Source organism: Oncorhynchus mykiss, chromosome 8, assembly GCF_057628025.1.
Source record: "Oncorhynchus mykiss isolate SJ-2025 chromosome 8, ASM5762802v1, whole genome shotgun sequence".
Lineage (NCBI taxonomy): Eukaryota > Metazoa > Chordata > Actinopteri > Salmoniformes > Salmonidae > Oncorhynchus > Oncorhynchus mykiss.
In genome coordinates, this window is record NC_143029.1 from 24,202,198 (window position 1) to 24,220,631 (window position 18,434).

The 18,434-nt window shown below is 42.3% G+C and overlaps 1 protein-coding gene across 4 annotated transcripts in view; it reads left to right on the plus strand.

Moving 5' to 3' along the window:
- Positions 1-18,434, plus strand: part of LOC110529642 (atypical kinase COQ8A, mitochondrial) — a 29,843-nt gene that overhangs the window by 7,248 nt on the left and 4,161 nt on the right. For 2 of the 4 annotated variants that reach the window (XM_036985060.2, XM_036985062.2), the window contains exons 2-9: positions 6,030-6,187; positions 6,641-7,036; positions 7,131-7,197; positions 11,863-11,937; positions 14,557-14,682; positions 16,781-16,866; positions 17,149-17,289; positions 18,241-18,322. In XM_036985060.2, the coding sequence (XP_036840955.1) occupies positions 6,047-6,187; positions 6,641-7,036; positions 7,131-7,197; positions 11,863-11,937; positions 14,557-14,682; positions 16,781-16,866; positions 17,149-17,289; positions 18,241-18,322 (1,114 nt within the window). In that variant the 5' untranslated portion in view covers positions 6,030-6,046. The remainder of the gene's footprint in view (positions 1-6,029; positions 6,188-6,640; positions 7,037-7,130; positions 7,198-11,862; positions 11,938-14,556; positions 14,683-16,780; positions 16,867-17,148; positions 17,290-18,240; positions 18,323-18,434) is intronic. The other 2 variants (XM_036985063.2, XM_090242983.1) reach the window with 1 other exon arrangement.

Sequence of the window (18,434 nt, forward strand, 5' to 3'; positions counted from 1 at the left end):
TGCGTTCATTGCACGCAGAGTCAGGGTATATGCAACAGTTTGGGCCACCTGGCTCATAGCAAACTAATTTGCCAGAATTGTACGTAATTATGACATAACATTGAAGGTTGTGCAATGTAACAGCAATAATTAGACTTAGGGTTGCCACCCGTTCGATAAAATACGTAACGGTTTCGTATTTCACTGAAAGTATAAATGCTTTGTTTTCTAAATGATAGTTTCCAGATTTGACCATATTAATGACCAAATGCTCATATTTCTGTGTTTTATTATAATTAAATCTATGATTTGATAGAGCAGTCTGGCTGAGTGGTGGTAGGGAGCAGCAGGCTCATAAGCATTTATTCAAACAGCACTTTACTGCATTTGCCAGCAGCTCTCAGCAATGCTTAAGGCACAGCGCTGTTTATGACTTCAAGCCTATCAACTCCTGAGATTAGGCTGGCAGTACTAAAGTGCCCATTAGAACATCCAATAGTCAAAGGTATATGAAATACAAATGGTATAGAGAGAAATGGTCGATAATTCCAATAACTACAACCTAAAACTCCTTAACTGGGAATATTGAAGAACTGGGAATATTGAACCACCAGCTTTCATATGTTCTGAGCAAGGAACTTAAACGGTAGCTTTTTTACATGGCACAAATTGCGCTTTTACTTTCTTCTCCAACACTGTTTTTGCATTATTTAAACCAAATTGAGCATGTTTCATTATTTATTTGAGACTAAATACATTTTATTTATGTATTATATTGAAATAAAAGTGTTAATTCTGTATTGTTGTAATTGTCATTATTACAAATATATATATATATATATTACACACACACAAAGTTGAAGTCGGAAGTTTACGTACACCTTAGCCAAATACATTTAAACTAAGTTTATTTTTCTTTTTCTTTTTTTTTTTTTACAATTCCTGACATTTAATCCTAGTCAACATTCCTTGTTTTAGGTCAGTTTGGCTCACCACTTTATTTTAAGAATGTGACATGTCAGAATAATAGTGCAGAGAGTGATTTATTTCAGCTTGTATTTCTTTCATCACATTCCCAGTGGGTCAGAAGTTTACATACACTCAATTAGTATTTAGTAACATTGCCTTTAAATAGTTTAACTTGGGTCAAATGTTTTGGGTAGCCTTTCACAAGCTTCCCACAATAAGTTCGGTGGATTTTGGCCCATTCCTTCTGACAGAGCTGGTGTAACTGAGTCAGGTTTGTAGGCCTCCTTGCTCGCACACGCCTTTTCAGTTCTGCCCACATTTTCGATAGGATTGAGGTCAGGGGTTTGTGATGGCCACTCAAATACCCTGACTTTGTGGTCCCTAAACTATTTTGCCACAACTCTGGAAGTATGCCTGGGGTCATTGTCCATTTGGAAGACCCATTTGCGACCAAGCCTTAACTTCCTGACTGATGTCTTGAGATGTTGCTTCAATATATCCACATTTTCCATTCTCATGATGCCATCTATTTTGTGAAGTGCACCAGTCCCTCCTGCAGCAAAGCACCCCCACAACATGATGCTGCCACCCCTGTGCTTCACGGTTGGGATGGTGTTATTCGGCTTGCAAGCCTCCCCCTTTTTCCTCCATAACGATGGTCATTATGGACAAACAGTTATATTTTTGTTTCATCAGACTAGAGGACATTTCTCCAAAAAGTACAATGTAACCATGTGCAGTTGCAAACTGTAGTCTGGCTTTTTTTTTTAATTATGGCGGTTTTGGAGCAGTGGCTTCTTACTTGCTGAGCGGCCTTTCAGGTTATGTCGATATAGGACTCGTTTTACTGTGGATATAGATACTTTTGTATCTGTTTCCTCCAGCATCTTCACAAAGTCCTTTGCTGTTGTTCTGGAATTGATTTGCACTTTTCACACAAAAGTACGTTTTTCTCTAGGAGACAGAACGCATCTCCTTCCTGAGTGGTATGACTGCAGCGTGGTCCCATGGTGTTTATACTTGCGTACTATTGTTTGTACAGATGAACGCGGTACCTTCAGGCGTTTGGAAATTGCTCCCAAGGATGATCCAGACTTGTGGAGGTCGACAGTTTTTTTTCTGAGGTCTTGGCTGATTTCTTTAGATTTTACCATGATGTCAAGCAAAGATGCACTGAATTTGAAGATAGGCCTTGAAATACATCCACAGGTACACCTCCAATTGACTCAAACTTCTGATAAATGATGAAAATTAGCCTGAAGTCACACAATTTTCTGGCATTTTCCAAGCTGTTTAATGGCGCAGTCAACTTAATGTATGTAAACTTCTGATCCAGTGAAATAATCTGTCTCTAAACAATTGTTGGAAAAATTACTTGTCATGCACAAAGTAGATGTCCTAACCGACTTACCAAAACCTATAGATTGTTAACAAGACATTTGTGGAGTGGTTTAAAAACTAGTTTTAATGACTCCAATCTAAGTGTATGTGAACATCCGACTTCAACTGTATATATAAAAATCACCTGATTTTAAAAAATAAATAAATAAAAATAATAATCTATCTTTTTTTGGTCCTCCAATAATCGGTATCAGCGTTGAAAAATCATGATCGGTCGACCTCTAATGGGTGGTTTGTGTGATTTTGAGTACAGGGGAAGTCTGTCTGGCTAGTGTGCAGTAGATACTCTGTTGCCAAATGAATGAGGCCAAGTTATGGTGGTGACCTTGTTTCCAGATTTAAAATCTCGGAGTGAGGGCGTCCTGGAAATGAAATTGTATACAGTGCCTTTAGAAAGTATTCACACCACTTTACCGTTTCTTCATTTTCTTTGTCTTACAACCAGAATTGAACATTTTCTTAAATTAAAATGTTTTTTTGTCACTGGCCTACACACAATACCCCATAATGTCAAAGTTAAATAATGATTTACATTTTTTTATACAGTGGGGCAAAAAAGTATTTAGTCAGCCACCAATTTAATTGTGTGTGTGTGTAAATGAGATTTCTGTTTTTCATTTTTAATAAATTTGCTAAAAAACAACAACAACCAGACAGTCCTAGCAAAATTATTTCTTGAGAAATTTCTCTTTGCTAATGTAGCAAATCTTATCGTACTTCGTACCTCTTGCATTGTGTTTTTAAAGAAAGGACTGTCCGGCCAGTGAGCCCAGTTGATTGGTAGTTTACTCTGACGATAGACACAAGGAACCACATTAAATGTGCAGGACAACCGTCTGTTGATGGCTGTACATTCGTGAGTCGTCGCTTGCATGTCAATATCAGACTGAGAATTTTGAAGTCAAACATCATAACAATGACAAAAATAGTACTAAATACAATAAATGTAATAAGTACCTGACGACAGACACAATGAAGCATGTTAATGTGCAGGACTCCCGAGTGGCACAGTGATCTAAGGCACTGTATCGCTGTGCATAAGGGGCACTATAGCCCCGGGTTGGATCCTAGGCTGTGTCACAGCCGGCTGACCGGAAGACCCATGAGGCGCGCACACATCAGGACATGTAGATAGTGAACTCGTACACATTTTAAATATGAAAGTAGTGAACAGTATTTCGGAGCGTGACCTAGCTTGCATGTCAAAATCAGACTGGGGAGAGTTTACATTCAAGATCTCTGCCAATCAGAAAGCATGAGCAATTGCATAATATGTTAATGATACAGTGCATTCGGAAAGTATCCAGACCCCTTCACTTTTTTCACATTTTGTTACGTTACAGCCTTATTCTAAAATTGACTAAATTGTTTTGTTTTCCTGAGCAGTCTACACACACTACCTACATAATGGAAAAGCAAAAACTGCTTTTTAGAAATGTTTGTAAATGTATAAAAAATTAACTGAAATATTACAATTACATAATTATTCAAACCCTTTACACAGCTTGGCACACCTGTATTATGGGAGTTTCTCCCATTTCTTCTCTGCAGATCCCCTCAAGCTCTGTCAGGTTGGATGGGAAGCGTCGCTGCACAGTTATTTTCAGGTCAGGTTCAAGTCCGGGCTCTGGCTGGGCCACTCAAGGACATTCAGAGACTTGTCCCGAAGCCACTCCTGCGTTGTCTTGGCTGTGTGCTTAGGGTCGTTGTCCTGTTGGAAGGTGAACCAGTCTGAGATCCTGAGTGCTTTGGAAAAGGTTTTCATCAAGGCTCTCTCTGTACTTTGCGCCGTTCATCTTTCCCTCGATCATGACTAGTCTCCCAGTCCCTGCTGCTGAAAAACATCCCCACAGCATGATGCTGCCACCACCATGCTTCACTGTAGGGATGGTATTGGCTAGGTGATGAGCAGTGACTGGTTTCCTCCAGACATGAAGCTTGGAATTCAGGCCAAATACTTCAAGCTTGTTTTAATCAGACCAGAGAATCTTATTTCTCATGGTATGAGAGTCCTTTAGGTGCCCTTTTGGTCGTGATTTTTACTGAGGAGTGGCTTCCGTCTGGCCGCTCTACCATAAAAGCCTGATTGGTGGAGTGCTGCAGAGATGGTTGTCCTTCTGGAAGGTTCTCCCATCTCCACAGAGGAACTCTGGAGCGCTTGTCAGTGTGACCATTGGGTTCTTGGTATTGTCCCTGACCAAGGCCCTTCTCTCTTAGTGGCTCAGTTTGATCGCGCTGCCAGCTCTAGAGAGTCTTGGTGGTTCAAAACTTCTTCCATTTAAGAATGATTGAGGCCACTGTGTTCTTGTACCTTCAATACTGCAAAGAAATGTTGGTACCCTTCCCCAGATCTGTGCCTCAACACAATCCTGTCTCTGAGCGCTATGGAAAATTCCTTCGACCTCATGGCTTGGTTTTTGCATTGACATGCACGGTCAACTGTGGGACCTTATACAGACAGGTGTGTACCTTTCCAAATCATGTCCAATCAATTGAATTTACCACAAGTGGACGCCAATCAAGTTGTAGAAACATCTCAAGGATGATCAATGGAAACAGGATGCACCTGAGCTCTTTCGAGCTTCATAGCAAAGGGTCTGAATACTTATATAAATAAGCTATTTCAGTTTTTTTTTTGTTTTTTTTATTTATTTATGTACATTTGCAAAAATGTTTATCACCCTGTTTTTCCTTTGTCATTATGGGGTATTGTAGATTGGGGATTTGTTATTATTTTTTAATCCATTTTAAAATAAGGCTATAAATATGGAAAAAGTGAAAAGGGCTGAATACTTTCCAAATGCACTGTATGTAACTTCAACCAACCAATAAGAATACATAAACATTGAATACTTATTTCTGCTGTGTCAACCAACCATCATTTTATTTGATTTTCAATCACAGCTTAATTGTTACCCAGAAATTATATTGAGATATATTGCAGCGTCTGACCTTTAAGGGCAGATATTACACTTTTCAATGGCCTTTCTCTATTTCACTCACTGCTGGAAGATACTTGCGGATATGACTCTACAATATAACTCAAAATAATGAATAATATGGTCCGGCACTAAGAGCCAGGCAAGGGTACTTTCCATGCGAAGCCTTCTTGTTTCCCTCCAGATAATGTTACTGTAAAGCTGAAACAGGCTCATGTTAGTTGTAACGTAACACCTATTATTCCCGGTGTAGCCCTGGCGTTGGAAGTCGTTACCTAAATGTTTGTTCCCTTGAGTGAAAACATGTTTAACCTTTGCGAGGTTGTCTTGGCTGTGATGAGCGTTGATAACAGCTGTGTTTTGCTGCCTGCCCGACCAGGCCCCCTCTAGTTGTTGACTGACAGCAGTGCTGACCTGGTAGCTGGCTATTAGCATGTGAGACTTAAACCTCCGCCAATGGCCTGTAGTGGTGTGACTTTCACGTCCTCCGATAGGCCATTGGTGACCGTACACGATTTTCATTCCACCAGTATGATTAATGTCATTTCCCTTTGTCCCGCTGTTATATTCACTATTGAATTGACATTTACTGTTATGAAGGTTTGTCTTAGATTCTACAAGAAGACTTTCAGCACGACTACTTTCAGTCCATCTAGCCTCACTCAGACTGTTGCATGTATGTACATACTGTCGACTTTATGTAACCCCTTTTCATGTAGTCTTTCCACGTCTCTGTTCTAGGTGTGAGGGAGACCATCATGGCAGGCGACATGATGTTGGTGATGCGTGGCTTGACCAAGCTGAGCCAGGCCATCATGGAGACTCAGGCCAACACCCTGCGTAATGGAGGAGCCCAGGCCATGGCCCAGAGCATGGGAGTAGCCATGCAGAAGATGCAGGTGGGCACAGCAGGGGTAGTGGACAACCGTGATTGTTACAAAGATTCTGTATTTTTCATTGTCAGACAATACCTCCAGTAGCCAGATGTAAAATGGATGACAGAGCTTCAGTGTCAAATAGCTTCCTATCCTTCCTTTGTGCCTAGTCTAATTTAGAGTAAGCGCAACAAAAGGTTGATTCATAGAGTTTTGGAATATTATCATGGCTGAGTTATTTGATCGGAATAGTACAATGGAGAACTAAGCCCCCACAAAGCAAAGCATGCTGGGATGTAAATACAGTTTGACTTGAGGTCAGATTTATACATTTATTTATTTCAAATTTTATCAGATGACCTGAAAATATCTTGGGCTGAGTTTTTCCCGGTCAAGAAAATCTCTGGCCCTATCCATACCAGTGAAACCACACCAAGCTCCTCATTGACCCCTTTCACTTCTGTGTATCTGTTTAAGGAGTTTGGTGGGCAGCAGCAGCAGAGTGTGTCTGATGACTTCCCAGCAGACATGGACAGCAAGTATGACTTCTCTGGAGCAGAAGGAAGCAACATGGACAGTGGGGAACACGTGGGGTCAGGGTTCCGGGATGAGGGGGGCTTCTCATCGGAGAGGACAGAGAGCGCAGATGGAGCGACCAGCGGGACATACAATGGCCAGGTCTCAGTAAAATCCAAGCTCTTTGATGGCTACAAGGACCCCAGCAGCCAGTTCTCAGGACAGATCCGTTCCTACCGATCCTATAGCGTCTACCGCTCCTATCACCAGGACCGCTCGGGGGTTGGGGGCCTCACGGCTGAGGACATGGAGAAGGCCAGGGAGGCCAAGAGGAACGAGAAACCACACAAACAAATGGTACATCTACACCTCATCTCACTGTTACCTGTGACTCCGAGATGTGCTGAGTGTGTATCTCGTCTACCATTGTGTTGTTCTGTCTCTGTTTTAGCTCAGTGAGAGGGCACGAGAGAGAAAGGTACCCGTGACACGGTTAGGGAGACTGGCCAATTTTGGAGGTAAGGCTACACATTATTTTGGTTTCTACTGTGCTCTTACAAATGTCAAGTGTATTATGTTGTTATTTTCAGGAGGGGAAGGTACTGAACATTTTATTGGATCAGTAACATGTTGCTGTTGACTACATTGCTGTGAGTGATAAGAACTTGATCCTCGTAACTTGGGAATATTGATTTGGTGACATCAGCATAGTGACAGAAATAGTGCTTTATTTCATCTTTGTTTCTTGCTTGAGCTCACCTTTTATCCCCCTTTTCATTTCATCCAAACGTCACATTAAAGGAAAAGTATTGTAAAACTGATCAACACATGCCAAACCTTCTCTGGTACCTAGAAACGTTTAGTGACCATCATTGCTGTAACCAGTGTCAATATTTACAATTAGAGCATGTATTTTTGAACCCTCTTACGTTGTTAAGGGGGGATGGTCGATGATGAGAGCTCTCCAAGAAGGCAGAGGGACAGGGAGATTTGAATGCGGTGACCCAAGAGGGTGGATAGTTTGTATTGTTTCTTTCCAGAATTCTAAGCTCCTGTTTTTTCTCAGTGTGAATGATATTTATTTTCATGGTTTTAGCAGTGTTTTATGTCATCAAAGGCCGTTTTATTTGGCTACCTGTAGATGGATAGGATGTATTGATATGGTGTTGAGAAGATCAAATTGTATTGGTCACACACACATTTAGCAGATGGTATTGCGGATGTAGCACAATTATTGTTTTCCTAGCTCCAACAGTGCAGTAATATCTAACAGTACACAATAATACACACAAATTCAAAAGTCAAAGAATGGGATGAAGAAATATAGAAATATTAGGATGAGCAATGTTGGAGTCCGGAGTATAAATATATGCTGTGTGTGTGTACAGTATTCCATCTACTACAGCTGTAGATGGGATGCAACGAGCTGTCTGTCATGTAAGCACTATGATATCTGAGCGTCCCACCACATCACCTTGGTCTGTGACTGAACAGGAGGACAGAGCACTACAGATGTAGGGAGCAGAGGCTGGATGAGTCAGAGCTCATGTTATGATAAAGGGAGGTAGCGGGATTAATGTGAGCAGCATCTATAGCTGATATCCTGGTCTGGGTACAGCTGATCTCTGGGATCTGGACTGACAGCCGGCTCTGGCCTGCCCCAGCCTGGGTCATCCATCTCTCTGCCAGCATGCTGCACATTTTGTGGCTGTTTGGGAGGTTATCAGATCCACGCAGCGAGCCGATACACAAGCGAGAGGAAAGCCACTTAGGTGCACCTGTTTACTCTCGGTCCATACATGGCCCTGGCACCTTCTGTATACATTACAGAGCCAGCTCCAGCATTCTCTCTCTGTCAGGGCACTGCATTACCACAAGCATCATGGGTGGTTGGGGGGGCGGGGCGGGTCTCGGAGAGGGATTTGCTGACGGATCACTCCATCATTCAGCTGGAAATCACAGTTGCCGGGTTTGGGGGCATTTGAGTGATGTGGGTCTCGATAGACGGACACCTGTCAGTCCAGCACTCTGGAGCCTTATTGGTCTGCTCTCCCTCCCCATCATGGCTCAGGGGGATACCTGGTAGGCTGGCAACTTAGCCCAGGGCCCGCTCCTCCAGGGGAAAAGTGCTATACTGTCCCCTGAGGACTGACCATCAACTGGTCACCCGTTGAGATAGAGTTGCTGACAGGCTATCCAGTTCCTGATGTCTGTTAGTCGGTGTACCAATGTGAGAGAACACCAAGCCATGCAGGTTTCCTGTTCTGTTCTCTCCTGGTTGTTATTGTGGGTTGGATTATGGATACATAAATTAACACCATACTCTCTGAGTTTCAGTTCCCTTTGACATGTACTCATGATGCTTCAGGAAACACCACACATGGATGCTTCCATGGAGAGATTGTAGTCTTACCGCTGAAGTTAGCAGGATGTTCAGAAGTTGTCTGACCAGTTGTCTTTTTATGAACCCCCAGGCCCCGCTGTTGTTGTCATGTCCTAAACAAGCCATCTATTTTTCACCATAAACAAAACTCTCTATTTCTGTAAGGTTTATCAGGGTGATCTATTTCTGTAAGGTGATCAGGGTGAGCCTGCAGCTTTGAGGTATGACAGTGTCAGGAGCTGATGGCACAACTCAGTGTCACCCCTTTGAACTTCTGCAGGATTCTTTAACTTGACTGACAGAAGGACTTAGTCAGCTACTGCTCAGGAAGTTGAGCTATGATTGGATGCAGTTTTCAAGAAAGGAGCAATCCTGAGGGGGTCTATGGGTGTAAACAAGATATCATGGTGAAGCTTCCTGAATGTGTTGCTTCGATTTATTTAGAGGACAACGTAACTTTTGTGAAGAAATCGGTTGCTGAACAAATTTCAGAGAATACATTTCTGAAGACAGATTTGATTAGTGTGTGTATATATATATATATATATATATATATATATATATATATATATACACACACACACACACACACACACACGCACACTATCAATTGTGTCCTGTCAACAACCCTGAGGGATCTCTCCAGTGTAGGATGTGCTACTCAATCATTGACAAGATTACACACTACACACTGGTATTTGGGAGCACAGGTACGGCTGGCTGAAGGGGACAAGACGGGACTTGTTTTGGATATCTATCAAAGGTCACTGGTTCAAATGGTGCACGCTCGTCCACCACATTTAACTTAACAGCATTTCAGGGGAGTCCTCAGCTGGTTTGTGCACTGTGATTTCTTATGGAGAGTATTACTTCACGGTGGAGTTATATCTCTATATCTCTACTCTCTAGAAAGGCCAAAACCTAGGAAGAAACCTAGAGAGGAGCCAGGCTATGTGGGGTAGCCAGTCCTCTTCTGGCTGTGCCGGGTGGAGATTATAACAGAACATGGCCAAGATGTTCAAATGTTCATAAATGACCAGCATGGTCGAATAATAATAAGGCAGAACAGTTGAAACTGGAGCAGCAGCACGGCCAGGTGGACTGGGGATAGCAAGGAGTCATCATGTCAGGTAGTCCTGAGGCATGGTCCAAGGGCTCAGGTCCTCCGAGAGAGAGAAAGAGAGAATTAGAGAGAGCACACTTAAATTCACACAGGACACCGAATAGGACAGGAGAAGTACTCCAGATATAACAAACTGACCCTAGAAACAACGTATAGTTAGGTGTCTACCCACTCTGCCCAGAGTGGCAGAAAATGCGCTTTGGTGATGAAATTTCACTTCCTTATGTTATTAAATACATTTTATCAAGACATATGATTGTAAATGTTCTGAATCATTCAGTGGGGTCTTTCTCTAACATATCATTAACATTATATCCTAAAAGTCAGATTTCATAACCTAATTAACCTAATACATCCAATAATAACATAGCAGTGCAGGTTTCTCGTGACAGCTTTTGAGGATTGTGCATTTTGTGGTCGTCGTCTTCAAAGTTGTTTCCGCAGGTCGCAAGATTGGCATGAAACGAGTTGTATTACATGTTAAAAGCTTGGTATACGCTCAGTGTTCCATTGACATTTCACAGATACAGAATTGGAATTAATTCCATGTCTCAAAATCGATATCCGTCTTTCCTGTATTGTTTTATGTCCTTCGGGTTTGAGAAGATGAGTTCAACATTTTTTCCCCCCTCATCCAATCTACACACAATACCCCATAATGACAAAGCAAAAACAGGTTTTTAGACATTTTTGCAAATGTATTAAAAATGAAATATCACATTTACCTAAATATTTAGACACTTTTACTCAGTTCTTTGTTGAAGCACCTTGGCAGAGATTACAGCCTCTAGTCTTCTTGAGTATGACTCTACAAACTTGGCACTCCTGTATTTGGGGAGTTTCTCCCATTCTTTTGTGCAGATCCTCTCAAGCTCTGTCAGGTTGGATGGGTAGTCGCTGCACGACTATTTTCAGGTCTCTCCAAAGATGTTAGATCGGGTTCAATTCCTGGTTCTGGCTGGGCCACGAAAGGACATTCAGAGACTTGTCCTGAAGCCACTCCTGCGTTGTCTTGGCTGTGTGCTTAGGGTCGTTGTCCTGTTGGAAGGTGAGCCAGTCTGAGTTCCTGAGCACCCTGGAGCAGGTTTTCATCAAGGATCTCTCTCTGTACTTTTCTCTACGGACAATTCCTTCGACCTCATGGCTTGGTTTTTGCTCTGACATTTACTGTCAACTGTGCGACCTTCTATAGACAGGTGCGTGCCTTTACAAATCCTGTCCAATCAATTGAATTTACCACAGGTGGACTCCCAAGTTGTAGAAACATCTCAAGGATGATCAATGGAAGCAGGATGCACCTCAGCTCAATTTCGAGTCTCATAGCAAAGCGTCTGAATACTTATGTAAATAAGGTATTACTGTTTTTAATTTTAAATGTGCAAAAATGTGTATTTATTCCATTTTAGAATAAAAAGAGAAGTGGTCTGAATACTTTCGGAATGCACATTTAACATGATTTTCCCCATCTGTCAAAAGAAGCATTTTTGATTGGACACGTATATAAAGCTGATATGATTCCTTACGCTACATGACAGAGAACCATGTCTGTTCTACACAAAATATTTCTATCTGAACGTTCCGTACATTGTACCCTACTGAATGACCCAGATCTTAACATCATGTTATCTCAGGATGGGATTGTTGTGTGATTGTTAACACTGTGGGTTGTGTCTACAGGTCTTGCTGTAGGGCTGGGCTTTGGAGCGCTGGCTGAGGTAGCCAAGAAGAGTATGAGGCCAAGTGAGGAAAACGGTAACTGTTTAACATAAACTGATTTCTATGGTAACTGGAAACAGGCTTATGTTTCACATTACGTGTACAAGCATGCACACTCACGTACTAGACACTTACCCAGCAGTAACATGCAGGCAATGCCCCTTTTGACATGTCTGACGTGATTTAATTCATCTAAGAATTACATTGTCACCTATTTCATTTGCACGCATTGGACATATGTCACCTATACAGATATGCAGAGGCATAATAATTCCTATCATAATTCATTGTAGTTGAACACACTAGGCTATAGTTCTTAGACTCTACTGTAGTTGGGCTCAGTTGATGAGTGTGGTCTTCGCGATTACAAAAAATAAGTGGAGGTGGTTTAGCAGTCTAATCTAGTGCAGGGGAGATGGACATTATAGAGCCATTCACAGAGCCAATTAGTACGGTTACATGCACACAATAATGCAATTTTATTGTGAATAATCAGATTAAGATAATGCTTTGCAAGAAGAATGATTTCCCTAATAATCCTTTTTTTACATGTGAAATCGGGCTACCTGATGGTACTATGATAAAGGCAGAAAATCACCAATCAAAATAAACGTTCTACCACAGCGACCATTTTATTTTTGGGAAGCAATGTTTGATTCTGATTTCAATGTGTGTGTGTGAAAACGACTTCTAAAACACGTACATTCTGTTGTTCTGAACTCCTCACGCTAGAGGGAGGCTTGCTGGTGCTGGCACATGCCCAGATCAAATCCACCGCTGAAACGCCGACTAGGGTGATTACATGTCCTAATCATTTGATAGATTGCTCAGAATACCAGGTGTTTTAAATAGGCGTATGCTTACTTCAATTTTGACCTTCTGACGATTTTAAGATCAGCAGAGTAAGGTGTTTCTGTGACTATTACATAGTCTGCCTACCGCCATACTCTGTTTTACTATTGAATTATTACTGTGCGTATAAATGTACTCATTGAGTGTATTTACATGCACACTAATAATTTGATATTAAACTTATTATGGCGGTAGGCAGGCTAATGTAATAGTCATAGAAACACCTCACTCTGCTTATCCTAATCGGCGTGAGGTCATAATCGAAGTAAGCATACGCCGATTACAACACCTGGTTTTCTTTTGAATTATTGGGACATGTAAACCACTTAATGGGTGTTCCAGTGGTGTATTTGATCTGGGCATGTGTCAGCACCGGTAGCGCCTGCCTCCTTCTTTTGCGCGAGTGAAATTAGTTTGGAAAAACTAAAAGTACGCATCAATAGTTTTCCCCATGCAAACTTTATATGTCCAAACTCCAAATCAAATAGGCTTCGCCCCAAAAAAATCACATGATTTGGCAATTTTCTGCATTTATCAAAAGTCTTGTCAGGTAGCCTGATTTCAGATGTGTCCATGTAAAGAGGATTATTGGGGAAATCGTTCTTCTTGCAAAGCATGTAAACGTTTTAAACATACTATTATATTAGTCTGACTATCAACAATAGTCAAATTATTGTGTGCATGTAACTGTGCTCATTGTCTCCTTTAAAACCCAGGAAGAGATACAGTACATTGAATCTAGGGCTTTAAATTGAGATCAACCTTAACTCCTTGGATTAATCAGAAATCATCACGATTGATGAGTCAAACTTGATAAGTCATAGATGGTATTCAAGCACACATTCATTCTATAATGAGCACCATTTCTGCACAATACAGAGCGAGTATGTAGTGGTGGAGTATAGTTTGTCATCAGAGCGCATAAGAAAAAACATTAGTCTAGACTTTAGTCTACTCTTTATCCAGTGCACTGCTCTCTAAAGTTCTGCTAATGAAGAGCGCTCTGGGGGGGAAACGGAGTAGCAGCAGACAGAGTAGCAGCAGTGTGCCTGAAGTTAGTCCTTTTTTAAAATCTCCTTCTGCACATAAAGCCTTAATACGCACTGCTCCTGCTGTTGATGTCACAGTGTGGCCCACTGACACACATTCTCCCCCTCACTCCACCTGGGCTGCCTGGCAGGCGTGCCTCTCTCTCCCTGCTTGAGGGCATCTGGGGCTTCAAACCAGACAGACTGGTTCTGCTACACAAAACACTGCTTAGGACGGGAAGAGATCTTTTTTAGCCTGCTTTTAATCAAGTCCGTTGGTTTATGAAAATGCCCAGTTTTCTATAGTGAATATGTTATATCGTACAAGCTGATACAATAACAGAATATGGACGAAACAAACTGTACAGTACTGTCAGGAAAGACATTCACAATTCACGTCTCGGCAGTCTTCTAGTAAACACGTTTTAGTTGCCTCTCTGATAGATTGGAATGGGGTGCTCTGGACAGGGTGTCAGGAAGAGCGCTGGTGTTCTCTACCATGTCCTGAGAGATTATCAATAGTGTGGAAGTGACACTTCTCTCACCGCATTAGGCCTTCTCCTCAGTCAGGAATCACCACTGGTTTGAGTAAATAGTGTTGCCGTTAGATGCTATTTATGAAAGCATTATCTCCCTTAAGCCAGACCTGCACTATATCCACAAAACCCATGAGATTCAACATTAGTTTGCCTCTCACCAGAATAATCACTACAAATACATGTTCTACTCCAACCTTGGAGTTTAGCATAGAGCTGACTGTTATTTCTCCCCTCAGCTGACAAGAAGGCCGTTCTGGACTCCAGTCCGTTCCTATCAGAGGCTAACGCAGAACGGATCGTCAGGACGCTGTGCAAGGTCCGCGGAGCCGCACTCAAACTGGGCCAGATGCTCAGCATTCAAGGTGACTACTGGCAAACCTTGATCCTGTGTGTTTTATTTGTGTTTGGGCCATTCCCTCTGTTTACTGCCCTCTTCAGCTGTGTCTACTGTGCTGCAGCGTGGCAGGCTTCATGACCCTTATCCCTAGTGTCACGGCACTCATGAGTCATCTTCATAACCTCTACTGGGCCTCCCTCCAGCCTCTGTAGATCAGAGTTATTTCTGGCCTCTCCCACCTCACTGACATCTATCTATTCATGCATCTCCCAGTTCACCACACCTCTGGTCAGATCACAACAACACACAACACTTATTTTAGCCTGGCTGGACCCTGCTGTGTTGCCCTTGACATGGACTTTTTAATGGCCTCCTAGCTTGCCAACTTGTCTGCTTGTCTATCTGGGCTGGGTTGTTTGTTTTTGGGAATGTGAGTGGGGTTCTGATTTTAAAAATAGATTGCCCCCTGCACACAACCTTGCCCGCCCTTCTGAGTGTTGGCACACAAAGCGGTTACCTCTCTCATAGTGCTGCCTGGCGCTGAGTCAGATTAGTGCTCTAAATTTGGCACGCAGGTACAGCTTTAGAGGGAAGCTTACCCCTCGAGCCCCTAATTTGAGTAGTCGCTATCCAGCCAAGCCTGCCTATAGGTCTGCATGGTCACCATGGAGATGATCACAAATCCTGAGCATTGTAATGTGTAGGCTATAGGGGAGAAAGGGTTTCTATCTGCTCCAGCTAGCTGGTAAACAGTGTCACAGACCCAGCATAAGATTAATGCAACTCAATGCACAGGGCAATGGGGGCGGAAGGTAGCCTAGTGGTTAGAGTGTTGGGTCAGTATCCAAAAGGTTGCTGGATCGAATCCCCAAGTTGAGGAGGTCAAAATCTGTCGTTCTGCCCCTGAACAAGGCAGTTTAACCCACTGTTCCTAGGCCGTCATTGTAAATAAGAATTTGTTCTTAACTGACTTGCCTGGTTAAATAAAGGTTAAATAAATAAATGGCATTCTCCCGCCATTCCCATGTCAGTTGTGTGACACGTACCAAATTTACTATTGATGGACAGCAACAGCCAAGGCATTGCCAGGGCTAAAAATAAGCCACCAACTATGTCAGAACTGCAACCTTTTGAGTTTGAAGTGACCGTCCTCTGATATTTCCGCTGATATTTCCCTATGTAAACTGATAGTGTTTAGGCTAATGTTCTTTGTTCTAAAACGTGTTGAATGATTTCAGATAAAACTGGTTTTCAAACTGGCTTGGTATTCTAGGAAGGTTGTTGTATATATCAATGGCTCAATCATAACGTGTCTGTTCAGCAGTCCTCATACAAGTTAGGACAAACACACATGATGATAATCACTGTAATTTACAGTAAGACAAAGGTCAAATCACTATTACTTCAGTTGATCCCTCCATTTATTAAGTGCAGTCGACGCTTAAATGTGTTCTGCTTAACTAAATACTAAAGTCGCCCTCACTCACAATCAGCCGGGTCTGGCAGGAGTATCTACCCCATTAGTATCAGAAAGCAAAGACCTTGGGTCCCCTCTGACCACTGTGTTTTGGGTTCTATTTCATCTGTTTGAGGTGCCATTCTCCTCTGCTGTCTTTTTCCACTTGTTGTCGGAATGGTGACCCGGTTATAGATCTTTCCCATAATGCCCAGCTCCCACCACGGTGTTTTGGTTAATATGCATAGTCATCGTTGTTGCTATAATACATTTGAGGGACCGTTTTAAGGCACTGCCAGCTAAAGCTATGTGGAGATTGTTGCTGTGCCAAATGTGTTGGCCTCCCAGAGATGTTTAGTGAACACTGGCGAGGACTTAATCTCTGTGATTGAACTGTGATAAGGCCCAGAGGCACCAAGGTTTACAGATGATTTATAGACCTGTGATTGTTCATTCATTACTCAACGTGTTGGAGTTGAACTGAACAGGATACTGTGATTAAGACCTGTGACTTCATGTCCTGTATTGGTGCACAGTGTAATGAACAGGTTGACAGACAGGAACAACATGGCTTGTCTCATGTTTTGTTCTGACTGTTGTATGTCAGTCTGACTCTACTTTGATCAGTCTTTCATCTCTCTCCTCTTCCTCTGTCCGTCTCCTTCAGATGATGCCTTCATCAACCCCCAGCTGGCCAAGATCTTTGAGCGTGTGAGACAGAGTGCAGACTTCATGCCCATCAAACAGATGACGGTAAGGTTTCACCTTTAATAACCTGCTCTTAAGCCCCCCCCCCCCGACTAGTCCTTTAGCCTCTTGCTAGAAAGAGGTACTAGAAAACAAAGAGTATCACGCAGCTCTCTGAATCATTAGTCAGTCAGTAAGTCAAGTGAAAAACAGATTACGATCAGATCTGTTGAACCCCAGTCAATTAATGAGGGTCCATAACTGAAGACTAACTCCCATCTCCGTGACAGACACACTGTTGAGGGAGCTGCCATTGGTTTATGTGTGGTTGTGTTCCTGTCCCTGCAGAAGTCCATCAACAACGACCTGGGCCCTAACTGGAGGGACAAGCTGGAGTCGTTTGAGGAGCGGCCGTTTGCTGCGGCCTCCATTGGACAGGTCCATCTGGCTAAAATGAAGAACGGCAAGGAGGTGGCCATGAAGATCCAGGTGAGATAGAGAAACCTGCTGCTGCTTCTTCTGGAGCTACAGATAGAAATGTAAGGAATAGAGCTGAGCGGACCTGATTCCCTACTCTATATGACAGACTATCTTTTAGAAACAAGACAGAACGTTCAGATAGAAATGTAAGGAATAGAGCTGAGCGGACCTGATTCCCTCCTCTATATGACAGACTATCTTTTAGAAACAAGACAGAACGTTCAGATAGAAATGTAAGGAATAGAGCTGAGCGGACATGATTCCCTCCTCTATATGACAGACTATCTTTTAGAAACAAGACAGAACTTTCAGATAGAAATGTAAGGAATAGAGCTGAGCGGACATGATTCCCTCCTCTATATGACAGACTATCTTTTAGAAACAAGACAGAACGTTCAGATGGAAATGTAACATTGCACCCTCCTAAATAATCCCCTGGTAATAGTACAAGGTCACATTAACGCACACAGTAGAGGCTTTTTACAACCTCCATTAAAGGTATCTTGCATAGTCACATTGTAGCGGTCCACAGTGTAGAGATGACCGATGTTGAATGTCAGCAATGACCACCAGCATTCGCTTTTCTGCTGTTCTCATGGCTGCATTTAAGGCAGTGCTCGTCTTTTCAAGAAGAAATCAAACAAGTCTATTTTTTTTTAATGTATTCAACTTTTTAAGCACATGGGAATCTTACGTGTCAACTCAGTATTGTTTATCTAAATTGTATTAGAGTAAGCTCTTCCCACATGTTCACCGGTCAAAAGACCTACAGCATGGAAAGCATGTTTGTTGTTATAAACTGTATAGGTTTATCTCAAATTGTATATAGACAAGGGAGCTAAGTGCTCCATTAGCATGTCCCATATACAATGTCATGGCAGTGTTTTGTCTTCATGTCAGGGCAGGTTTATGTCAAACTGGTAAACATGGTTGTTTTATCATGCTGTTTGTCCCATGCAGTACCCCGGAGTGGCTAAGAGCATCGACAGTGACGTCAACAACCTGATGACCCTCCTCACCATGAGCAATGCGCTGCCTGAAGGTGACGACCCCTGGAGGAATTGAATTAGTTATTTATGGGCTCATACTATACACAACTGACATAGCATGACATAGTCCAATCACATGTATGACATGGCTCACAATAATGGGGA